This window comes from Bos grunniens, chromosome 21 (assembly GCF_055505025.1).
Source record: "Bos grunniens cultivar Pamir isolate PY7600 chromosome 21, Bosgru_T2T1.0, whole genome shotgun sequence".
Taxonomy (NCBI): Eukaryota; Metazoa; Chordata; class Mammalia; order Artiodactyla; family Bovidae; genus Bos; species Bos grunniens.
In genome coordinates this window covers 23708010-23733836 of record NC_141185.1, presented here as the reverse complement: position 1 = coordinate 23733836, position 25827 = coordinate 23708010, and the positions used below count along the sequence as shown (strand labels likewise).

General features: G+C 46.6%; 1 protein-coding gene across 1 annotated transcript in view; it reads right to left on the bottom strand.

Moving 5' to 3' along the window:
* LOC147349232 (uncharacterized) overlaps nt 1–25716 on the bottom strand; it is a 58033-nt gene extending 32317 nt beyond the window's left edge. Inside the window, exons 1-2 of the mRNA XM_086363530.1 lie at nt 21928–25716; nt 6532–19369 (exon numbers count right to left, since the gene is read on the bottom strand). Coding sequence (XP_086219656.1) covers nt 19325–19369; nt 21928–22443 — 561 coding nt within the window. The 5' untranslated portion in view covers nt 22444–25716 and the 3' untranslated portion in view covers nt 6532–19324. The remainder of the gene's footprint in view (nt 1–6531; nt 19370–21927) is intronic.
* Between the last annotated feature and the right edge of the window lie 111 nt (nt 25717–25827).

Sequence of the window (25827 nt, the reverse complement as noted above, 5' to 3'; positions counted from 1 at the left end):
CCCTTCCCTTAAGAACAGTCATAAGATTCTGCCACAATGATATGTAACCAACAAATACTTAAATGTGAGAATATCCTTAATGTATAGACTCCTTTGATTTTAGCCTGTCAGAACTAATCATGCCTTTCTATAGCTTCTCATAGAAATGTTTAGCATATTGTTTGTCTCTTCAGGGTAAACTTGGCATTCCTTATCATCCTAAAGGTCTGCACTCATCATTCCGTTATTTGTAATTAGCCGCTTGCATGGCTGTTCTTTCCATGTGCTGTAAGGCCTTGACCAACAGGCATTTGTCAAGTCCATCTCTATGCCCTCTTATACCTGCACAGGGGAGAAAGAATGAACAAATGAGATCAATAAGTAAACCAACACAGTCACGTGTTTGGATGGCTCTTTCTTCTTTTTCAAGAAGACAATCTATTGTAGTCATCAAGAAATTATGTAATACACGACTCTAATTTAAAACCTGAAGTTTTTGCCACTTAAATACTTCTAAAATAGGTAAGATTTAGTAGAGATTTTGCAACTACTGGCATTTAAAAACTAGAGGGTGTAGTTAATTGTCAACTGCAAGTTTTTTCTATCTTGTGGTCTGTAAAATGTTTTTTAAGACTGATGCTGGGAGGGATTGGGGGCAGGAGGAGAAGGGGACGACAGAGGATGAGATGGCTGGATGGCATCACTGACTCGATGGACGTGAGTCTGGGTGAACTCTGGGAGTTGGTGATGGACAGGGAGGCCTGGTGTGCTGCGATTCATGGGGTCGCAAAGAGTCGGACACGACTGAGCGACTGAACTGAACTGAAACTACCTTAACTTTTACCCTGCCTAGCTTGTAGCACAGAGTAGGACTTCAAAATGCTGAGGCGATGAATTAGCTTTTTTTTTTTTTACAGCCAATAAGTGATCAAGCCATGATTCAAATCAGGTAGTCAGTCACCAGAAACCACACTTCTAAAATATTCTTTTACTTCATCTCTCCATCAACTTCTCGGGTTCTGTGCTTGTACCACTGGGCCTAGAGGTCTACTCAATAATATAGACCTGGCTCTCTGGGGGATGAAAAGCCCCGTTTGAACCAATTGCTGGTTTCTGTAGTGTAAATACCCCACCGTAGCAAATTTACAGCTACTGACATGATGTCACTGAACAGAGTTGGAAAGAGGTAAATGGTAGCACACCATTATACTAACATCAATTATTATATGGTATTCCTACCATATGTGCATAGAGGACACAAATAACCACCCAAACAGTGATAATAGTAAAGTACAAAAATATAATTAGAAAGTAATAAATATTAAACATTTATTACCTGTTTTTAAACAATTTAATTTTAAATTTATATAATTTGGTTGTAAATAATGGCTGAGTTTAGCAGTTGCCTCATTTAATTTCTAAAAATGCAATAACTCTCTCTCCTGAGCCCACCACACACAATTGGGTTTATCCCTAAAGTACCAAAATGTATCTTATGTGAACTTAAGCTATTTGATCTTTATCACCTCTGTTTTCTCACCTGTAAAATGAGACTAAATAATGATAATACCTACTGTGTAGGTTTTTTGAGGATTAAATACATAAAGTGCTGAGAGTTGTGCCTGGCATAAGGTAAGTACTGCATAAGTGTTATCTATTATTGCTATTATTCCCATTAGTAATAAACCAAAGGCACAGATTTTAGGATTCAGAAGAATAAGCAGTTTGGCTGTCTGAAGACCACTGACACTCTGTGATGATCGCCGAGACAGAAAACAGATACAAAATGTGATCAGCCTGGATATTATTTCATCACATCCAACACTCTCTGGACAGAATTACATATTATAGAATGCGTCCTCTACTCTGAGTAATTGAAACCAGCTGAAAAAAATATGAACTCTACTATGCAAAAGTATCTTTTAACAACAAAAAAAATTTTTAATAAAAATAAAATGATGGCTAAAAAACAAGTTGCACTTCTCTGCTTTCCATCTCTCCATGATGCCAGCATCAGTCAAGAATAACAAACAAGGTAACTTCACCTGGTGATGAAGACACTTTGAATTATTACTCTACCGTGTAACACCTGCTGCTGCTACTGCTGCTAAGTCACTTCAGTCGTGTCCAACTCTGTGCGACCCCATAGACGGCAGCCCACCAGGCTCCCCTGTCCCTGGGATTCTCCAGGCAAGAATACTGGAGTGGGTTGCCATTTCCTTCTCCAATGCATGAAAGTGGAAAGTGAAAGTGAAGTCTCTCAGTCGTGTCCGACTCTTAGCGACCTCATGGACTGTAGCCTACCAGGCTCCTCCATCCATGGGATTTTCCAGGCAAGAGTACTGGAGTGGGGGTGCCATTGCCTTCTCCTGTGTAACACCTATGTCACCTCAAATGAGTTACTTAGCTTTCCTGCATCTGAGTTTCCTCATCTATAGCAAGAAGTTCATCAGAGTCTGTCCCTCATGGCTTTGTTGTGAGGATTAAATAAGAAATGTTATGTGCTTAGCACAATGCCTGGCACAGGGGACATCCTAATTATATTAGCTTTTATTACTATTTATAGCTTTTATTACTGTGTGCCTTCTCATTGCTGAGATAGTTAAACAGCATCTAAGCAATTATTTTGATAACTAATTCTGTGCATTGGGGAAGATGGGAGGGAGAGGACAATAACATACTTCATCCTCAGCAAAATGGAGCTACTGGTGTCTTTTCTTTCTCTCCTTCAACTGTAATGTTAATCCACAAACATTTCAAGATGCTCAATATAAAGAAAATGGTGCTGCTTTAGGAGACAGACAGTGGGGGAGCTGATGTCGGACACATTTCTTGACTTTGGTACGATGGAGAAAGTAAGTAAGTCTGGGATTAGGCATTCCTTGGCAACTGAGGAACATTCCTCATCACCCCTCCTCTGACTTCATGAGCATAAGAACTAGCAAGCCCCCAAGATCTACTGGCCAACTACAACATATTTGGTTAAGGGAGATACTATTTGCTAAAACTCTGAATAAAGACCAGTATAGAGAAAGTAGCAACATATGAGTATAAAATCGACAGGTTGAGGTTTAATAAGAGCTAGAAGTTCATTTCACCCAACCTGAATTTCATACTGTGGTTTGGTCAGGCACATGGCCATAATAGCTGGGGTAAAATAGGCCTGTGGTTTACAGACTGAATTCTCTAGAACCCTGCTGCTGCTGCTGAGTCACTTCAGTCGTGTCCGACTCTGTGTGACCCCATAGACGGCAGCCCACCAGGCTCCGCCGTCCCTGGGATTCTCCAGGCAAGAACACTGGAGTGGGTTGCCATTTCCTTCTCCAATGCATGAAAGTGAAAAGTGAAAGTGAAGTCACTCAGTCGTGTCTGACCCTCAGTGACCCCATGGACTGCAGCCTTCCAGGCTCCTCCATCCATGGGATTTTCCAGGCAAGAGTATGGTTCCACAACCAGCATTTATTGCTATCTTTTCTATACAAGATGCAAGTTGTCCCTTTGAAAATGGTCAATGGTTAATACACTGAATTAACAGATAACAAAGCCAAACCTAAACAACTCTTTTCCTAAAGGACCTATATATGCTTGGGACCACCACTTACAGGTTCAAATCACGGCTAAAATCAAACGAAAACTAACCGAAGCCTTCCCTATGTTCCTTCCATTCTCAGGAAGAACCTACATAATGGTGTGTCCTCCAGTATCAAGGAACTAGAATGCCTAATAAGGGCCAGTAAGACCATTTACCTATTCTTTAGTTAACATCCTTTATGAAGAAAAAATTTAATGACAATAAAATTTCCTTTCCAAACAGGTGAGTACTGGTTGAAATTAAAAATCTGAATCATGCATCTTTACTTACATTGATTATCCTAACTAATAGTCAATTTAATTGACTTCATTTGTCACCCTATTGCACTCAATTCACATGCTAGCAAGATAATGCTCAAAATCCTTCAAGCTAGGCGTCAGCAGTATGTTAACTGAGAATTTCCAGATGTACAAGCTGGATTTAGAAAAGACAGAGGAACCAGAGATTAAATTGCCAGCATTCACCGGATCATAGAGAAAGCAAGAGAATTAAAAAAAAGAAAAAACATCTGCTTCATTGACTACACTAAAGCCTTTGACTGTGTGGATCACAGCAAGCTGTGGAAAATTCTTAAAAAGATAGGAATACCAGACCACCTTACCTGTCTCCTGAGAAATCTGTATGCAGGACAAGAAGCAACAGTTAGAACTGGACATGGAACAATGGACTGGTTCAAAATTGGGAAAGGAGTACGTCAAGGCTGTATATATTGTCACCCTGCTTATTTAACTTATATGAAGAGAACATCATATGAAATGCTGGGCTGGATGACTCACAAGTTGGAATCAAGACTGCTGGGAGAAATATCAACAACCTCAGATATGCAGATGATACCACAAAGAGGAACTAAAGAGCCCCTTGATGAGGGTAAAAGAGGAGAGGGAAAAAGCTGACTTAAAACTCAACATTCAGAAAACTAAGATCATGGGCCATGGCATCACTTCATGGCAAATCGATGGGAAAAAGTGGAAACAGTTAAATATTTTATTTTCTTGGGTTCCAAAATCTCTGTGGATGGTGACTGCAGCCATGAAATTAAAAGACACTTGATCCTTGGAAGAAAAACTATGTCAAACCTAGATTTCATATTAAAAAGCAGAGACATCACTTTGCGGACAAAGGTCTGTGTAGTCAAAGCTACGGTTTTTCCAGTTGTCATGTATGGATGTGAGAGTTGGACCATAAAGAAGGTGGACTGTCAAAGAATGGATGCTTTCAAATGGTGGTACTGAAGAACACTCTTAAAAGTCCTTTGGACAGCAAGGAGATCAAACTAGTCAAACCTAAAAAAAATCAACCCTGAATATTCATTGGAAGGACTGATGCTGAAGCTCCAATACTTTGGCCACCTGATGCGAAGAGCCAACTCACTGGAAAAGACCCTTACGCTGGGAAAGATTGAGGGCAGGAGGAGAAGGGGGTGATAGAGGATAAGATGGTTGGATGGCACCATTGACTCAGTGGACATGAGTTTGAGCAAACTCAGGGAGATAGTGAAGGACAAGGAAGTCTGGTGTGCTGCAGTTCATGGGGTCGCAGAGAGTCAGACATGACTTGGCGACTGAACAGTAACAACAATTGACTTCATTTGTCACACAACTTGACACTTCTGTCCTTGAATCTCAGCTCTGTCCTTCTGAGTCACATGCAATAATTCACTCATTTGTTCCTACAACAAAATTTCCTTGGCTGCCCTCAAAAGGAAGGGACTGGAGTTACCAGGACAGTAAGAAAGTCACGGTCCCCATTCATGGAGTATCTACCAAAAAACAACTGTCAAACTCATAGAGGATGGCTTGCTCCATCAACCTCTGGATTACCAACTGAGAAAACCTTGACTGCATTCCTTTGACATAAGTTCAAAAGAATAAGTTTCACATCTTTTCTGTATGACAGTCTTTCAGGTATTTGAGGACAACTATGCTGTCTTTCCGCAGTCTTCTGGTCTCTATCAATAACCCCATTTCCGTCAACCATTACTAGACTCGGCTTAGGGCCTCTCACCACTCCAGGAGTCTCCTGTGCACAGACACTGCCAGGTCAACATCCCTCTTAGGTGTGTGGAGACCAGAACTGAGATATGTTCCAACCCCACTGGAGCAGAATAATCAACATTATGCTGGATACTCTACTTCTTCAGCACAAGCCAAGAACATTAAATTCTGGGTTCATGTCAAGCTTGTAACTAACAGCTAATATGACCCTGAGTTTAACTATGCTGCCATCCTTGACAGTCCCTTCATACATCCATGCAATTATTTTGCATCTGAACATAGAATTTTATCGTTACATTTGTTAATCTTAGTCATAGTCAATTATTCCTGTCAATGTAAAGTATTTTTATATACAGATTGTGTCTTCTTTCAAATTTCTATTCTTTCTACGTGTCGTGTTTTTAACAAATATGAGAGCGTGCCAACAGGCCTGAAGATCAGCTCTGGTGCCTTCTTGCATTCCCATAGCATTTTGTGTCTAACTGCCCATTATATTCTGACATGTCTCTTTCCTCACTTAACTGTGAATTCCCTAAGGACAGGGTCTTCTCTGTCTTTGTGTTTCCAGTACTGAGTCCAGCTCCTGACATACAGATCCAGCTCCTCACATATAGAATATGCTTAAAACTCTTTTGTTTTGAAGAATGAATGAATGAATGATACATTCAACCAATTATATTTCTCTATCTTAGCCTCCAGGGCTGCCATACAGAACTTCGTCAAATGCCTTATTGAATACGAATCTATCGCTGTACTGACTCTGCTACCTTCCATTCTCGATAAAAATTGCAGTGTTTCTCTGAGTCTCACATTCCCCATATGCAGACTATCAAAGTGTTATCACGATTAATAAATGAAATAATACATGTAAAAGTGCTTTACAAAACTGCTAAATGTGCAAATGTCAGATGTAAGCATTCCCTCATTCCAGCAGCTTTATCAAAAAAGGAAATTATGCTTACTGACCTTGCGAGGGCTCGTGGCTTGTGGCTTCCACTCAGGGGCAGGAAGTGAGGTCTCTTAAAAGACAGGCAGGGAAAGGTTCAAAGAATGAAGCCTGGAGTCAAATCCACCACAACCCTTCTGCTCCCTGGGGCTCTGCGGGAAAGCTGTGGCCTCTTGTCCGTAGCCTTCCCTCTTGGTTGGTCTTGGGGGCTTTTCCGAATTCCATGTTGAAGGGTTCGGAGAAGGTCTCCTGCAGATATTTGTTTGGGTGGGCCTGTGGAAAATCTCTAGTAAGCTACCAAAGTTTACACTGTGTGAATGGGGAAACTGTCCTCTGCCCTAGCAAAGAAGGAAGGGAGGACAGCAGGGAGAGGAGTAGGGAGGTGCTCCTGCCCTGCTGAGTGGGTGCCTGTATGTGCAGGGTCTGTTCTATTACAAGGATATCATGAGCCACCAGCTATGGGCCACCGTCTGGGGTATCTCTTTTTCTGTCTGGGCATTTCACTGCCTTTGATATTATTGTCTTCAGTTCAGTTCAGTTCAGTCGCTCAGTCGTGTCCGACTCTGCGACCCCATGAACCGCAGCACGCCAGGCCTCCCTGTCCAACACCAACTCCCAGAGTTTACTCAAACTCATGTCCATTGAGTCGGTGATGCCATCCAACCATCTCATCCTCTATTGTCCCCTTCTCCTCCTGCCCTCAATCTTTCCCAGCATCAGGATCTTTTCCACTGAGTCAGCTCTTCACATCAGGTGGCCAAAGTATTAGAGTTTCAGCTTCAACATCAGTCCTTCCAATGAAAATCCAAGACTGATCTCCTTTAGGATGGACTGGTTGGATCTCCTTGCAGTCCAAGGGACTCTCAAGAGTCTTCTCCAATACCACAGTTCAAAAGCATCAATTCTTTGGCGCTCAGCTTTCTTTATAGTCCAACTCTCACATCCATACATGACCACTGGAAAAACCATAGCCTTGACTAGATGGACCTTTGTTGGCAAAGTAATGTCTCTGCTTTTCAATATGCTATCTAGGCTGGTCATAACTTTCCTTCCAAGGAGTAAGTGTCTTTTAATTTCATGGCTGCAGTCACCATCTGCAGTGATTTTGGAGCCCAGAAAAATAAAGTCTCTCACTGCTTCCACTGTTTCCCCATCTATTTGCCATGAAGTGATGGGACCTGATGCCATGATCTTAGTTTTCTGAATGTTGAGCTTTAAGCCAACTTTTTCACTCTCCTCTTTCACTTTCATCAAGAGGCTTTTGAGTTCCTCTTCACTTTCTGCCATAAGGGTGGTGTCATCTGCATATCTGAGGTTGTTGATATTTCTCCTGGCAATCTTGATTCCATCTTGTGCTTCCTCCAGCCCAGGGTTTCTCATGATGTACTCTGCATAGAAGTTAAATACACATGGTGACAATAAACAGCCTTGACATACTCCTTTTCCTATTTGGAACCAGTCTGTTGTTCCATGTCCAGTTCTAACTGTTGCTTCCTGACCTGCATATAGGTTTCTCAAGAGGCAGGACAGGTGATCTGGTATTCCCATCTCTTTCAGAATTTTCCACAGTTTATTGTGATCCACATAGTCAAAGGCTTTGGCATAGTCAATAAAGCAGAAGTAGATGTTTTTCTGGAACTCTCTTGCTTTTTCAATGATCCAGTGGATGTTGGCAATTTGAACTCTGGTTCCTCTGTCTTTTCTAAAACCAGCTTGAACATCTGGAAGTTCACAGTTCACGTACTACTGAAGTCTGGCTTGGAGAATTTTGAGCATTAATCTACTAGCGTGTGAGACGAGTGCAATTGTGCGGTAGTTTGAGCATTCTTTGGCATTGCCTTTCTTTGGGATTGGAATGAAAACTGACCTTTTCTAGTCCTGTGGCCACTGCTGAGTTTTCCAAATTTGCTGGCATATTGAGTGCAGCACTTTCACAGCATCATCTTTTAGGATTTGAAATAGCTCAACTGGAATTCCATCAGCTCCACTAGCTTTGTTCATAGTGATGTTTCCTAAGGCCCACTTGTCTTACCTAAGTTATTAAAAAGAAGACCACATCATGTTGGCTGAATCATCCAAACAAGCCATAGATGCCCAGCCACCTGGGTTTGGGAATTTGAAAGCTAGGTTTCAGTTTGGCTGGAGAAGCCACTTGTCTTGCAGCCTCCCTCTCCTTGACTTACAAAGAGGAAAATTGTATTTGAGGACACTTGGAGAGAAAAAAAAAAAAATTGCTTTTCCAGGAGAAAAGAGCCAGGCCTATAGAGAATCCCAAGCTGAGAGCAGTATTTTATCAGCCAAATGGTCTGGTTAGGAGGCCTTGTCTTTCTTCTTTGTCATTGTACCTCTGAGAGCTAGCACAAGGCCTGACACAGAGCAGATGCTCAATAAATATGTGTTGAATACATGTGTGCCATTCTACATTAATGATGATGGGCACCGGGGCCCCTTGGCCAGAGCTTTAAAAGGGAAGCAACACCTCCCAAGGCCAGTGATAAGATGGCAAGATCATTACACCAAGAACATGACCCAGAGCAGCTCACCAGAGAAAACCTGGACAGGAGGATTCAGCCTGGGATTCCACTTTGAGATTCTCCCTTCACAGCCATCCTTGGTTGATTTTAATCAGTGGGTGTACAGTAGCTAATTGCTCATGTGTAAAAAGAAATTGATGCTTTTGAACTGTGGTGTTGGAGAAGACTCTTGAGAGTCCCTTGAACAGCAAGGAGATCCAACCAGTCCATCTTAAAGGAAATCAGTTCTGAGTATTCATTGGAAGGGCTGATGCTGAAGCTGAAACTCCAATACTTCGGCCACCTGATTTGAAGACCTAACTCATTTGAAAAGACCCTGGTGCTGGGAAAAATTGAAAGCGGGAGGAGAAGGGGATGACAGAGAAAGAGATGGTTGGATGGCATCACCGACTCAATGGACATGGGTTTGAGTAAATTCTGGGAGCTGGTGATGGACAGAAAGGCCTGGTGTGCTGCAGTCCATGGTGTAGCAAAGAGTCGGACACAACTGAGCGACTGAACTGAACTGAAAGAGAACTTACCACTGCTCTGATGTGGTCCTGTTCTAGTGACCAGGACTAACACGTTTTTAAAATAAGTCAAGGATGAAGCTAGAAAAAGGAACTCAGGAGGAGTGTGCCCCTGGAAGGGGGGTGTGTGTGTGTGTGTAACTGACGTCAGAAACCTAACTCTGAAAACTCTTCTTTCTCTATTTCTCAATGTTTTGTTCCCATCTTCTGACTTAATCTCTTTTTAAAAAAATATTACTTTCAAAAATTCCTATCCAACTTGGTAGAAGTGGAAAGGAAACGCTTTCTCTTTTTCCGCGGTGGTGCAGAGAGGCTGGGAGGGTGCGGAGCGGGCTGGTTCTGCTCCAGTCCCGTGAGCAGAGCTGGATCTCTTCCAGACAGCCGGACCCCACTGCAACCTGGTGTGTGCCTTGCGGTGGGGTGGGGGGCACAAACACCCCCACCTTGAGCCATCTCTTCCTATTCTGGCTGGAGTCTTGAGGACCCGACTCTGGTGGACTTGTTAGTCACTCAGTCATGTCCGACCCTTTGTGACCCCATGGACTCTGGTCCACCAGGCTCCTCTGTCCATGGGATTCTCCAGGCGAGAATACTGGAGTGGGTTGCCATTTCCTTCTCCCTGGTGAACGTGAGGAGGGTCCTATATCCCTTGGAAGCTGATAGAAGGTCGTCGCCTCCCCGGGAGGCTGCAGCCTTCTATGCCTTCCTCAGGCAGGGGCACAGGAACCGGGCGCCTGAGTGAGCCTATGTAGAGCATCCCGTGGAGCTAGGACCTGCCTTTCGCCGTTTGCGGAGGTCACTGACCCACGGCTTGGTAATTGTTACCGCAGGCGTTTCTGGAGGCATTTCGGCGCGTTATTAGGGGAAATCGCGCTGACTGGGAGGCGGAGGACCCTCGCTCTCCATCCAGGAACCGCACTTCCTGGGAGGTTTCCTCGGGAGGTGGCGCCACAGCCCGCCGCTGCGCCGCAGCTGTCCGCCTTTCCCCAGCGGAACCCTGGCAGCGCAAACACCAGGTGGAGCGAGTCGGTGGCCGGGGCCTGTGCCGCGGCCGGACCCCAGCAGCGCGGCTTCTCCGGCGCCCTGAGCTTTGGCGCGTGGCGATCGGAACCCCGCCCTGCGGCTCTCCAGCGCACAGAGGGCGCGCAGGGGCCCGGGACCCGCGAGCCCTCGACTTGGGCCAGCTCCCGCCCTGATGACCCAGGATCCTTTTGTTAGGCCACGGCTGCTCTTTATGCCTTGGTGGGAGCGCCCAGGGATGACCTCGGTTGGTGACTGGGAACCAATTCCCCCACGACATCCATCTGCCGTGGGGAGCCCCAAATCCGCTCGCGAACACCATTAAAAAAAAATCTTTAGAGATTCGGAGCAGTCCTTAAGTCCTAAAAGTCTACGGAGTTTCCCGCTTACTGCGCAATTAGACATCGGTCCGGCAGCAGCGGCCGTGAGCGAAATGCCGAGCAGCTTTGGGGCACATTTCCCCGGGAGGAAAGACGCGTGTGGCCACCATCTCTCCGCGGCCAAGCTACGGGTTCCAGCAGGGGCTCGGGCCCTCTTAGCTCCGCAGATCCGGTTCAGGATCCGGTTCCGGGATCCGAGGCTCTGGCGTCCTCGGCTCGCGGGAAGAGGACTCGCGCGGTCGCTTTGGGCTTGAGGTCCCCCGCCGCTGCGTCTGCGGGACGCCGAGCCTGAGGAGTCGATTCAGAGCGCTGGAGAGTTTCCAGAGATCCGGGAGAGGGCGATATTCGCCAATCCCTTCCCCCCAGAGCAACGGTGCGGACGCGGGGTGGCTGGGGTGGAAGACCTGCACGTGTCGGTAACGAAAGTATGGAGCCGAGGGCCTTCCCACCCGGGGGCCTGCTAGACAAGGGACCCGGAATGGGACAAAAGCGTGCGGCCAATTTTCCAGGTTTCATCTTGCCTCTCCTCTGGTCACCATTCTGATCAAACTCCAGCCACTCTCTCCCAGGGTCACAACCCTCACCCTTGTATGAAGAAGGATACCAGTCTGAAGAGCGCAGTACAGCAGACGCTTTGTTTTCAACTTTTCATTACTGCTCTCTTCATCCAAATGCCAGGCCATTTCTCTCGGTGTCGTGTCCACAGAATAGTTGATAGCAGACAAGGAAGCACTAGTAGTGGCGGACTTGAACCTGAACCTGAGAGCTGACGCTGTGAATTTGATTGTAATTCTTGGTTCGACCTTCGGGAACGTTTCTGGGAATGTGTTTTGGGACAGTCCCGCAAGCAAGAGTCCTGGTTCAACCCTCTTTCCCTCCTCTGGGACAGTTCAGAATAGGACGACATGTGAGGTCTCCTAAACCATTAAGATCCTCTGCTCGGCCAGAGGAGTCTCAAGTAACAAGTTACTTTGTCTTTGAGAGCCACTATCCATTTGTAAGCACCTACTTAATGTCTGTTCTCTGGGGTATGCAGATATCCATGGCGTAGCACCCAAAGAAAGCCCCCCACTCCCCCCACCCAACACACACACACACAAACACACACATCCCACTGCCATTTATCTTGTCCGTTTAAAATCTAATTTTAGACGTTGTTTATTCTGTACATCATTTTCATCATGAATAAATAATGTCCATGTAGTCCTTGAACTGCCAGCTGATGGGGGAGAGCAGACTTGAGGACTTTTTCAACTTTCAATAAAAAGAGGAGGACTTTACGACCGGGGTGAAAAGGGGCTGCCGAGCTAAGCCAATGGGGCAGCGGCCTTTACTGTGTGCAAAAGCATTCAGACACATGGCGACCCTTTCGCAATAAAACTTTATTGATGATCGTTTGAAAGTTATGGCAACTCCAAGGTTATAAAACCTGCCATAAAATACCAAGCAGTCATTAGTTTACCTGACCTCATTTCAATATAAACTTCCACAAAACATTTTATTTTGTTCCTTCCTATAAGTGGGGAAAAGAAATTGAGGGGCAGGACACAGTCACCCATTATTGAGGACCCAAGGTCTGCAGTTTGACACTCTGACCTTCATCCCCACAAACAAAGCAGTGAAATTCACACTTTGTTATTTTCTATGACTAATATTGTAGAAAAGATGATAATAATAGCAATGTTTTTGTTCAATCATCTGTTTTTAGCACACATCCAGGTTCTAGTTAGGATGGAGAGTTGTTCCTCTTTGGAAGACCTTGTGAGATACCTTTAACAGTTGTTAAAGTGTATTTACTCCCTAACCTAGGCGTGAGAAGCCTAAGGGTAGCCCCTGTGGGAAGCAACATAGAGCTTCCTCAAACAAAGTAAAAATAGAACTATCATACCACCCAGCTATTCTGTGTCAAGCTATTTCTCCCCTCAAAACACTAACCCAAAACACTATTCAAAAAGATATATATGCCACTATGTTCATTGCAGCGGTAGTCACAATACCCAAGATATGGAAGCAACCTAAATGTCCACAGATGGATATATATACATCTCATATCTTGTTTATATAAAAACTCCATTATATATAGTAGAATATTAATCATCCATAAAAAGAAGGAAATCTTGCCATTTGCAAAACATGGACAGACCTAGAAACAGACTCTTTGTTGGAGAGAACAAATTGCTGGCTGCCAGAGGGTAGATGAGTAGGGGAATGGGCAAAACTGGTGAAGGAAGGAAATTATGACAAAATCTCAGTCATAAAATAAATAAGTCACACGGATATAATGTACAGCATGGGGAACAGAGTCAGTAACATGGTAATAACTTTTTATGGTGACAGAAGGTAACTATACTTATCATTGTGATGAGCTGGTAATGTATAAAATATTGAATCACTGTGTTGTATACCTGAAACTAATACAACAGTGTAAGTTAACTCAATTTCAGTATAAAAATTTTTTTTGTCTTGCCCCCAATAGTGCCAAATCCACATTGAGGGTACAGATTAGGCTGTTTTTGCTGTTTTACAAATAACATTCCAGCGACACAAGGAGCAGTAGCTGAAAAAGAAGAGAGAGGAGGGGAGCTCTGGGTGGGAGGAGAAGAAGCAAATAGCCACACATTATTTGGCAGGTGACCTGAAGAATGAATTGTGTAAAACAATCAGTTTGTGTTTAGAGTTACTGAAAGGTCAGATGAATAATGAATTCCCCACCACAAAATCATGAGCTTAAAAGAATGCATCTACTTTAACTGAGATCAGCAATTTGAATTATACTGCAGAAAAGAACTCCAAGTAGTGCTCCAGGAAAGCTCCAGGAGGTAACTAGCTCAGGTTCCGTCATCATTGTTTCCAATACAACTGTGTAAGTGTGCCACAAAGTATACTAACTGTACAAGTGTACCAGGCTTACACTGCTGATCAGAGGAAGAATCAGCCACCAAACAGTGATAATTTTGAATAGTTTCTCATCTGTCCAGATTCCAATTTGGATTGACTGAGGCTGATATTCTCCTAATGTTGTATAACTAAGGTCAGTCTACCTGCTTTTAGGGTAAAGAGATTTGTGAGCATGCACAGATGGCAAACGTTGACCTTGTGTTAGCTGTGTGCTAATTTCCCCCAAACATGTAACAGTCTGGATATACTTTTCATGGATTGTTTAAAATATAAGCACTGAGATAGATCCAGGCATATATGCATTTATGGTGGTTTAGGAATATAATATGAACAACGCTAACTGCTTTATGACCTCACTGGAACTCATCCTGGTAATGTTATGCTTAGTTTCCTGGTGTGCCTTAAAATATTTCAGGGATTTCATGGAATTTTAACTAGAAAAGAACATTTTAAAAATAAAAATCTTATGTAAAATGCTGCTTTCTTCTAGAGAGTGTATAGGGTGTATGTGTGTGTTTAAGAGAGAAAAGTCATATATCAGAGAAAGGGAAAGAGGTGGAGCTAGAGAGAGAAGTATAGGATACAGTACTAATTAAAGGGCAAATTTTCCTGGTATCCACAGCTTTCCCTTGTTGGTGGGTACAAGTTCTAGTAATTTGGGTTACCATTTCATACTCTCAGGCATAGTGATGCCAGGCATCAAAAGAAAGATTCTATTTTCCCAGTTTAGCAATGACTTCCAGGAAGAATAGAAGAAAATGACCTTGTGGACCTACAAAGCAGTCCATAGGCTGAACATGATGTTTTTATTGGACTTGAGAAGCAAATAAGAGATCTAAATTCAGATCTTGGAGCTTAGGACATTTTCAAAAGACTCCTGCAGTTACAAGAGATAACTTACTCAGAGATAAGTTGACAAACTGTTCTTATAACTGAGTTCATTAAATTTATTTGTTGAGATACACACACATGCAGTACTGTATTATCAATATGTGTTGTAACAACAATAGCAATGAATTTAATTTATAATGTTTGTATTAATATTTCTTTGCTATTAATCCCATTATTCATTTGCTTTTCCTAGATGCCTTAAAAGACTGATATTAATATAAAGGAGAAAAGTATCTATTTTAATCTTTTATAAAAAATATTTCTCTCTTATCCTATCTTCCTTCTCAAAACTACTATTCTTCACCCAAAAAGGTCATTTCGACTCTCTTGAGTAATGTCATCTATCTTCACATTCATATAAATGATCTCCATTCAGCTCTGTTTAAGCATATTTACCAAAGAAGCACCCATTTGGACTCACTTTTCTGAACTCTCCCTTGTACCATATTCTGGAAAAGGCACGGAAATTACCCAAGGATTTTTAAAATAGTTTTCATGTCAAAAAAATTGTAAAAGGACAACACGCCATGCACACGGTTCTTTTTCTTATATTCTCCTCTGTTTAGAGACACAGAGGTCAATAGAAAACATTCCCAAGATGCTATGTGCTCCTTCAAATTCCACCCACCCTTGTTTTCCTAGGTGATCTGGTTCATTAAGGCTTAACTACATAATGAGAAGTATGTCTTCAACAGCGTGGCAAGGTGGGGGCTTATAAATATGTTTGTTTGAAGTTTTGGGGACAGCTGGGTGGTAGGATTGTGAAATCCCCAATTATGCCTTGAGTCCTGTACAGATGACATGTACAGACTGCATAGCTCTGCCCTCACCATTTCTATTGACACAAGAAACTTTCCCTTATGAGGAAAAAGCACAGCTTTTATGTAGCATCATCCAAATAGCATTCATTCCTCTTATATAATTTAATATATCTTGCCCCAAGGGCATATTTTCCACAATGAAACTAATTTGCTCTAGTAGGAATAATAATGCCTCCATGTACCTAATACCTTTATTCTCCTCAACACCCTCATGTGACTTAGCAGTTCGATGGTGAAACACACAGATCATGTGCATGTGTGGCCAGAAGCTGTGGTTCATCTTACATACAACTCTATGGAGTTAACTCTCGAGTTTCTGTTCACTTTTCTCCTTCTCTCTCTCTCTCTCTCTCTTTTTTTTTTTTTTTGGTCCTTTTTGACGTAGGGAACCCTTGAGAAACAGAAAATCTTTTTTTTGTTTCACAGTTAAAATATAAAAAGTCTAATTTCAAAGTATATTTTTTGTTTACCTTCATTGAAGGAGGACAATTTAGAGAAGACTCTGGAAGTCATAATTCATATGTAACTTAGCAATGTTTGAACTTCCAGCACAGAATTTAAACGACACATCTTTATACTGTATATTCTCTTGGGGAAAAGATGGATACACACTTTCAGTTCTAAAATAAATATTGAAGAAACGATACATACTCACACAGGTTACCATTTGAGGACTTCATTTTATATCAGAGTTGAAGAAACGTAGAGAGCTAGTTTTGAATGATAAAACTCTCTGGATTGAGTATCTGGGAGATCTGAGAGGTATGTAGATACTTGAAGCTTTTCTCTCTGTTGTTTTGAGTTGGCTTTTTGTTACCTACAAGTTGGTTTGCTTTCTTTAATCTTTAAATCCGTTTATTAACACATGCTGTGCAGCACTTACACCTACCAAGTAAGCACTGAAACCTACTGCCATGAAACATTCAGATTACAAATGGAAAATCTACCCAGTTAAGTACCACACTCTCCTTTAAACACAGCAGTGGCAGTGTTTGGTTGACCTTTCAGGGAAGGCTTGTAAAAGTACCCTGTATTAGGAAGCCTGCACAACAAGGGTGAGTTAATCCAGCTAAAAGAATTTTAACTTTTTATTTCCTGACTTTCAGGGGTTTAAATTTTTAGCCTTAAACTGTCATTATTGAAGGCTTTTTTACATTGAGTAATGGAATCACTATTTCTCCCCCCACTGAAAGGGGTATCTCCATGCAGCTAGGCAGAATGTACTCCCAAAAGGAACTATGCAGGGATTGCTCAACCAATAAAAACTCCCAAGGGAATTTATGCTGTCAGCTCACCAGAACATCTAGTTCACACCTCTGGTCCTGCAGGAAGGGGTTGGGGGCTTTTTAAAGGTCCCTTATTGCCATGACCTTGGCTTTCTATCCTTCTAAGAAGTGGCTTCCAGCCCAGCCACTGTCATGGGCTCACTTCTTGATCCTACAGAAAACGGAACCCACCTGTTCTCCCAACCTTCTACACCCGTCCATCATGAATGGCAGCTGCACTCCTGAAGCCTTCACATCACAGCATTTCTGGTGTTAATCCCGGGTTGGTGCAGTCCTCTCCCCTGCCCGCCAGACTCCTAGATGCTGGATGTGATTCAGCAACAGAACCAAAATTGTAATGCCTTTATAGGTCAGACAGAAATAACACAAAATCGTAGGGATTGGGATAAAATACAGTGGGTTGGCATTATCTGAAAACTTTTTTATTTGCCTAAATTCTCCCCTCATTTATTTCTCCTTTGTTTCTCCTATGCCCATCCTTACTAATTGTAATAATTTTTGTTAAAGTCTCTACCAAAAAAGTGATTTTTATTAAGTGCACTACCAAAATACATCTGCATAAGATAGGTGCTTAAACATCTTTGCACACATTTTAAAATGTGTGAGTAGCTTTTAAATGTGCAAGTTCCTTAACAGCATTTAAAAAAAACCTTCATTGTTTTTCACATTTGCACATAGGATACTTGTGTACAACAACACTTACTTGGGTTTTCTTGAAAAAAATTTGGACTAATTTATATGAATTTTAAAATGTATCATTTGAATGAAAACGTCAATCATATAAAGGTAGTAGTTCCCTACCCCCTTCTCTTCTCAGAAAAAAAATCTTTTGTTTACAAAGATGCACGATGTTTTATCTCTTAGCTTAGAAAAGAGGAGCTTTTGAGAGGTTACCTTTATTTCTTTTTTAGCTTTCTCTTCCTTAGCCTCTAGGTACTCACCGAAAACTACGTTGTTAGATCGCTCCTCAATTTCCCAAGAACTACTCTGCAGTCCTGTCTGCAGAGAGGTGGTTACCCTCCCTTCTCCCACAAAACTGGTCTCAAATGCTACTGCCATAGGGGAGGAGGTGAGAAGCCGGGTCTTTTCGCTGATCGTGGTGAGGGTAGAGTGTTTAGACTGACTGGACTCTAGACTGGCAAAGGGAGGAAGCGAGAGAGCGCCCGGATGCTGCAAACAGCCTTCGAGTCGAGGAGCCTACCTGAGCCTATCCAGTGGGGAGGACCCAGCACAGCCAGGAAGATTTGCGGTGTAGGACCTTCGTGCCCCACGCTGAAGATTTGCTGAAATACCGGGTCTTGCCGCAGGAATAGGCTCCTGGCCTGTAGAGCTCTGGTGATCCTAGCAAAGACAGATCCTAGTGTGGATTGCAATTTCTTTCCAAAACCTGAAAGCACCAGCTAGGGATTTCGCAGACCAGGTCTGTGGCTGGGAGGCGTCCACCCTGTCCGTCTCCCCCCCGCCCCCCGGCCCCGCGCGTCTAATCCCCACTCAAGGGACAAAGGCAGAGGCAATTATGTGAGGGCCACAGCTAGAAAGCGTTTCCCCAAACTAGTAAAAAATGACCCCTGCCCATGACAACGTGGGGGCTTTCTCTTCTGGTTACCACCTTTCCTAATGTGCGCTAAAATCCTTCTATCATGATCATTTTTATGAATTGATTTATTTCTCCACTCTATCTAAGATGACGAAAAGAGTTGAGCCGGACTCCAAGATGCACTCCAGAGCAAGGAAAATCTAATTATAACCCGAACTCCCGCGAGCGAGCGAGAAGAGCTGCCACGTCTGTTTTCCACGCACTTGGGCCCAACTAGTTAATTACGAGTTCTAATTTTATTGCATCTCAGCTCCTCCCGGTTTTCCCCACTATAGTGGTCTTTAAAAGAAACACCTACAGGGACACGACAGAATAAATTCCCAGGAAAGACGAGCGTGGATTTCTCTGCCTGTAGATAGATTTGAGAGCGCACGGGGAACCAGATGGGAGCATCCTGGCAGCCGGGGAACGAATCCCAGGGAAGGGCAGCTCTTTTCCCATTCTTCTGGACCTCGCTGTGCCCGTCTCTCTGCGGTTCCGCCCGGGCGGTCCCCGGGGACGCCGCGAATTCCCGCGGTCGCTGCTGTTTCCGCCTCCAAACCCTGCTTTAGCCTGGGCCGGAGGCAGGGGTGGGGAACAGAGTACGCATCAAGCCTGATCCCGGTCTCCCGCTCTCGCCCGGTCAGTCTCGACCTCCTCGGCCGGCGCGGGGTCGGTGCCCACAGAGAGGAGTCATCCATGCGGGTGCTCTTTCCCTCAGGCTCTCTGCGCCTGCGGGCTGGGACGGGTGTGTCTCCTTGAGGTCGTGGAGGGGGCAGACACCTACAGTAAACGGGCTTCTCTTGGGGCTTCGACGTGAACTGTCCCCGCAGAAGAGGGACATTCGGAGAGCGACGACACTGAGACACAGTGGGATTTATACACCGTGGGATCTCATTTAAGTGTCTTGTATGCTCTTATATAACCCAAGTCTCTGATTTCCCTGAAAAAAAGGAAAAGAAAAGAAAAAAAGAAAGACGGTAATACTGCCTTTGTAAGTTTATCGTGAATGCTTGGACGTTGGGAGCCCTGAACAAATAGTAAGATGGGTTGGGCAAGGGTGGTCCCAACACTCCCTTTTTGAGGCGCGGAGTCGTTTGCAGTTTCAGGCTCTCCTGCCCAAGTGCACGGACAGTTCACAGCCCAGGACCCCGAGTACCTCCTGGGGAAGGCAAGAGGATCCAGCCCGAACCGTGCAAGATGGGCTCTCGGTGAATCATGACAAGAGTGATGCTCAGGATTGCCTTGGACCATGATGGGGAAAGGTACGGAGGTTTGGAACTCAGTGAAGAGTTGAGGGTGGAGGAGGAATTGGAAGGGAGAACTAGAATTTTCGGGCTATGACAGTTTCGTGGATTTTCAACCTTGCCCAATCGTGGTAAAAATTGCGCGAGCGCAATCAAATTTGCACCTGTAGGTGGCGCTATGATGAGGCGACTGTCTGCAGAAAGGTAGCCAGGGACTCAAAGAAAGCCGGAATTTTTTCGTGAACCCGACCCTAACTTTCTCCTCTTAAACCCGGATTCCTGTTTTCGGAGAGAGAATGCGAGGACAGTGTCGCATGAGTCTTCGTTCTCGAGTTCAGCGCGGGGCTGATCAGTGGTAGAATTAGGTTGGAGAAGGCGACAGGTTGGAAATCCCGCATCTCGACTGCGCGGCTCCAGGCAGTCCCATCACCCTGTCCATTGCCTGGGTGTGAGGACTCACGGAGCTGCGCGGGATCCGAGGCGATTCGTGCGGACACTGTGCCAACTGCAACCTCCCCCGCACCGCACCCCCCACCCCGCCCCCAGCATCGAGAGGACCGAGAAGTGAGCGAGTCGGGGTTCTCTGCATCCCTGAAAACAAGAGGAACTCAGATGCTTAGCACCAAGGCTGGCCCGTACATTGATTGCAGTCCTTTGAAGCCAGCAGGCAACTCCAACCACGCTGCGTTCAACAAAACCTGGACCCTGGTGGGGGACCCGGAGGGTTTCTTTGTGCTTGAGATCCAAAACCTAGGCTTACAGGCACGGCCTGGTTCTCGTTTATCTTTTCTAGGGACCTTTAGGCCAATCGGGTCTTCAGTAGGAGGCAGCCCCACTGCCTTCTTTAAGACCCCCAAAGCCTGTTCTTCCCACAGGCAGCAACAATTCTCTTTAGCCAGCGCTGCTCAAGGCTGTAAGCTCGGACAGTGTCCTTGTCACCGAGCTCTGTGGCTTCTACAGATGCTTCGAACCAGGCAGGTCGAAGAGTCCCTTGGGCAGGACGCTCAGCCCGGCGTCTCTGCTGGACTCCGCCCTGCTCTTGCCCCTAGCCGGGATCCGATCCTTGATCGCACTTGCCACTATGCAGCCAAGAGTTTTGCCCCTTGCCCCCCAAATGTGTTATCTTTCATTTGTGGATTTAATAAACAAATATAACCATATCACATGGGGGCAACGCGCCGTCCTTCTGAAAACAATTCCGCCGTTGAAAACTGAAAAATGGGTGTAATTTGCGTTCAGAAAGTGATGTTGGGGTCACAGCAATTTCCCGGGCCGTTATTTATTTTTACTTTAAAGTCTTTAGGGAAGGTTTGCTTATATACCCGGGAACTTTCCAATGCGAGGGCACCAGCAATCCCGCTTGCCTTCAAAGCGGGGGGAAGGGGGGTGGAGAACAATTACTGAGTGACGCTAATGTGGGGAAACTGAAAAGAAATGTCGATTGTTTTTATTGTAACAGAAGGAGTGTGCAAACAGAAAAACCAACCCCGGGTGATCGGAAACAGGCAGGCGGAGAATTAAAAGCGGGTTTCAGGCGGCAACAAGCCCCTCCCCTGCCCTCGGAAGGAGAAAGCGGGTGAGGAGCGCTCGCAGCCCCAGGGCGGATCCCACGGCCAGCGGCGGGATTTCCGCGCTCCCGCAGGACCCCGTGGGCTGCTGCCCACTGGGGAAAAGGTCTCGAACCGTGAGCACCAGCAGCCGGAAGGCAGCGAGAACGCAGGGAGACCTTAGAGACTTTCGGAGAATTTTCCAGGTTCCTCTTGGGGGCCCCAGCGGCCTCTACTTGGGCTGGTGCGTCCGGATGCGTCCGCAGCCCGGCGAAGTACAGGCTGGCAGGTCAGTGCCTGGACACCCCCTCCCCTCACCACCACCACTACCACCACCACCACTACCCTGGCCTGGCTGAGGCTGAGCGCCCGGGCAGGCGGTCTCTCCCACACCCCCTGGCTCTTCTCTCTAGCCGCTGCCTCCGACCCCGCCCGCGGTCCCCGGCGCAGATAGGGTCCAGCCCGCGGCCCTGGGTGGACCCTCCCTCTCCTTAGGCACCGGGTGCGCTTCCGGCTGCCACGTGCGGCAGCAGACACTGGGAGGTCCAGTGGGCGGAGGGGCGGCCGCTGACCCCACCAGGCCGAAACGTAGCATCGGGCCGATCCGGGTTGGAACCCGCGGCCCGGGCGTTGGCAGCGCAGTTTGGCGAGGACCGCAGAAGTCCGGCCTCCTTTTCTCTCTACGAGGCGTGCAATCCTTCACTTACCAGGAAGAGGAGCTTCCGTGGGGGAACAGGATCGGAGATCTTGCCTTTACCGTATTCTCCCTCAGACGACTGGAAGAAGTAACTGTGTTTTGAAAACCCATCCCCGAGCTCAGACTCCGGCTGCTTTCGATCCCCGAAACTCCCCTGGGCAGGGCGAGAGGCGGCAGTCGTTGCCTGGGCCTCACTCTCGGTCCTGTCTTTTCCCGACAGAGGGGCAAGTTGGAGGAATCTGCTCCTTAACATTCTCGTCGGCAACTCTAGTCTCCCTAAAAGCGCCTGAGAATAGCAGGACCCCTCTCCCGCGTATACACACACCCCTCTCAACCCACCTTCGCGCTCCCGTCCCATCTGCGGTCGTCGCTGACCTGCAGGACCGGGAAGCAGGCGCGAGGCGGAGCCGCCCGGGACGTCGGTCCGTGTTGGAGAGCCGGGGGGTCCCCACTCCCCGCACAGCCTGTGGCGCCTGGGTCCGGGGGCGGCCTCTGAAGGAGCCAGATTCCAGTTCCTTCCCCGCATCTCTTCCCAGACCCCGCTGGTGCCAGGAGGGGCACGCCCCAGGTGATCGCCCGAAGCACTGGGACCGCTGACAGATTTATGAAGATTTTACGGCATCTGGCCGAGGCCCGCAAGGGCAGGGAAGGAGTCCAGAAAAAGGGGCGCGCTAAGTTCCCCAGCCGCGCGCCGGGACCCGGCCGTCTCTGAAGTCCCCGGGCCCCGACTCCCCTCGGGCCCGTGCACAGGTCTGTCCCCGCCAGTGTAGAGCGTACGGAGTCTCTCCACCCCTTGAAGCCCCCTCCTTCACAAGCTCGTGTCCAGCCAGCTTCCAGTCTCCCACTGAGTAAATATTTACCCGGAGGACGGGTCGCTCCTCCGAGAACTAGACAGAGCCCTTGGAAGGGCTTTTGGCTTCTTCCCGGCCTATGTCAGCTGCAGGACTTACTTGTGTTTTGGTCTTAAATTTCTTTAGCTAAAATTCTTCCGATCTCTGTGTGATCTCCTGGGTTCGGAGGGGGCAGTAACCAGGGGGCGCTGACCTCAACTGACCCTTCCTTTTTCTCTGCATCCCTACACTCACCATCAGTCGAGGCTTATTGGCCCTTACTGTTTCTCTCTTTCTCCCCCCGCCCCACACCACCAACCCCCCTTTTCCGCTTTAGGTCACTGTCTCTCGCCGGGTCTCAGGCTACCTGGCCACAGTGCTCAGTGTGCGTCCGGGCAGGGAGGTGGCGGGGGAGAGTCTGCATCAGCCCCTTCATCTAGGGTTGGGCGCCTCTGTCTGTCCCCTGAAGCTTCGACTCCTCTAGCCCCCGGAGCCCCGGCCTCAGGTTGCCGCTGAGAATTAGTGCTCCCGAACAAGATCCTTCTCTCGCTCTCGGGAATGCGCTGAGCTGAGAGTGCCGAAGACCCGCACTCGCCAGCGTTAGAGGGCCTGTTGGGCCGAAAGAGACGCGGAGCAGGGGGCCGAGACCGCGTGCGACCACAGGTGGAAGTGGAGAGGCAGCAGCAAACCTGTTGGCGTGTGTGTCAGTCGCTCAGTCGTGTCCGACTCTTTGCGACTTCATGGACTGTAGCCCGCCAAGCTCCTCTGTCCGGAGAATTCTCCAGGCAAGAATACTGTCGTGGGTTGCCATTTTATTCTCCAGGGGATCTTCCTGACCCAGGGATCGAACCCAGGCCTGTCGCATTGTGAGCAGATTCTTCATCATCTGAGCCACCAGGGAAGCCCAAATCGGTTGAAGAGTCCGGGGAAATATGAGGAAACTGAGGGATTTGGGGGCGAACGAGAGGGTGTTGTGTGTGAGGTCCTCCTAGCCAGAGCAAAAAAACAATACGAGTTCTGGATCACTCCAGGCTGGTGCTGCAGAACTGCTAAAGCCCTCACAGAGCTGTGAAGAAGCACCCCGAGGCACGGGATCTTGGCCAGTTAGAAGGCGATCGGCCTTTTATCAACATTACAGCCCAGAAAAGTCCGAGAAGCCCTCGCTGGACTGGGCATAGAGTCTGCGCAGGGGACGCTACTTAGTGTGTGTTAGTGAGAGGGAAGAGGGGTCAGAGGATCTCTGGATCAAGATGCCCAGCACGTTCATTCCTTCGCACAAGCCTAAGGCAAAATCGTATGCTCCCCTCAGATGTCGCAGACTCAAATTGCCCCAACAGCAATTAGCTGCTTTTCAAATTTGGGATCCACAAAGGCCCTCCGAGTTGTAGAATTCCTGTATTACATGTAGATGCCATGTAACAGGTATTGGGGGATCAGACCCTGGTGAAATCGCTGTCAAGTCAAACTTGGAGATTTTAAACAATTGAAACAAAAACAACAACCGCAAAGGCAGACAAGTTCAAGTATGTCTAGTTGTGGGACTTTCCACAAGAAGCTGGTTGTAAAGAATTAAGGATGTTTGACTTTACTGTTCCTTTATCTTTCAAATCCTTCATACCTGTACATTTCAACTTAGAATGCACCCCTGCTATGGAAGTGTGAGGATCTGGAGACGACTGCTCATTTCAAAAAGCACAGCTGATCATGAGTTTTCCTGGGCTCTTGTCACTTACTGGCCTAGACTGGGGCCCAGTCAGCTTCCTTATGTGTAAACCAGAGCCCATCCCTCAGGACTGAAACTTTTGCGCACCAGAAGGAGGTAACGTTATGATTGTCAAGAGGCAGTGTCAATAGCCTCGACCCTGAAGCAGGGCAAACTCCCAGGTTCATTAAAAATGTTTCCCGCCTTGCTTTTAATTTTAATTCGCATTCTCCATAACCCATACTCAAAATGTGAATAACTTTGACCGCTAAAAAGACTACTGTACACTTTACATTAGACTTAGCGTGAATTAGAAAGGTAGGCTTAACTGCAGGGCCTCTGGCAGCTAGTGAGAAGATGTGGGAATCACATACATGTGCAGGTTCGGTGTTCACGGTCTTAGGAACGAGTCTGTTTCATATTTAAACACAAGCCCTTTGCAGTGATTCACTGGTGGGGGAAAACCGGCGAACGTCGTTGGCACCAAGGGCCAGCGAACCAGCAACATGGCTGAGCTCTCCAGCGCACTGGGTTCCGCAGAGAGTGAGTGCCCCGTGCCTGTCAATGGTTGAAGTTGGCTATGCGCTCGCTGTAGTCGCGTGTAATTACGTTCCTGATTGGAGCCTAGGCTAATGTTTGACCCCGCGTTCCTGGATGAAATCTCTAGAGACTGTTGTGGGGAGTTAGTCACGAGGCGAGGAGATTGGTGTCCACTTGGAGGTAACAGTGGCCTCCATCTCTGGCTCCTGCTCGTGTTTAGTCGCTCAGTTTCGTGTCCGACTCTTTGCGACCCTTTGGCTAGGTCTCCCCTATTCTCATCTCTCCAATGGGCCTACCTTCTCACACCTGCGCTCTGGTCTCTCGGCGTAGGATGTAGTGCTGTAAGATCCGCTGGTAACAGACATCCTCTCTTGACAACCTCTTGAAGCTTGCCTGACAGGCTATTCTAAGAACCCTCACCATGGCCACCATCAAAGACGGTGGCGCTCACCTCCCACCTAGAGTTTTAACTTAAATTCTGAGATGTCTGCCTTCCCCCCAGAGAAGCCTTCTCGGCCCCTTCTCCCTTCAAGTCTCTCGTATTCAGACCAAAAGCTTTCGTTTGCTTATTCAGCATTTTTAAGAGCCTGATTTTGCTGTTTGCGCTGCCCCTGGGAAGGTGTCAAACACCTCTTTTCATTGTATTTAGTCACCCAGGTGCAGAGCGAGATTGAGAGAGACAGCGGAAGAACTTTCCCGGACTGTGCTGTCGCTCAACGGGCCAAACCAATCATCACGCAGGTTGCCTCCGGGCCCTCCTCTTTGGGGGCGTGCCCCTAGTGAGTGATAGACGGAGCCGCCCGGCCCCGCTCAGCCCAGCCCACGTTGCTGCTTAGAT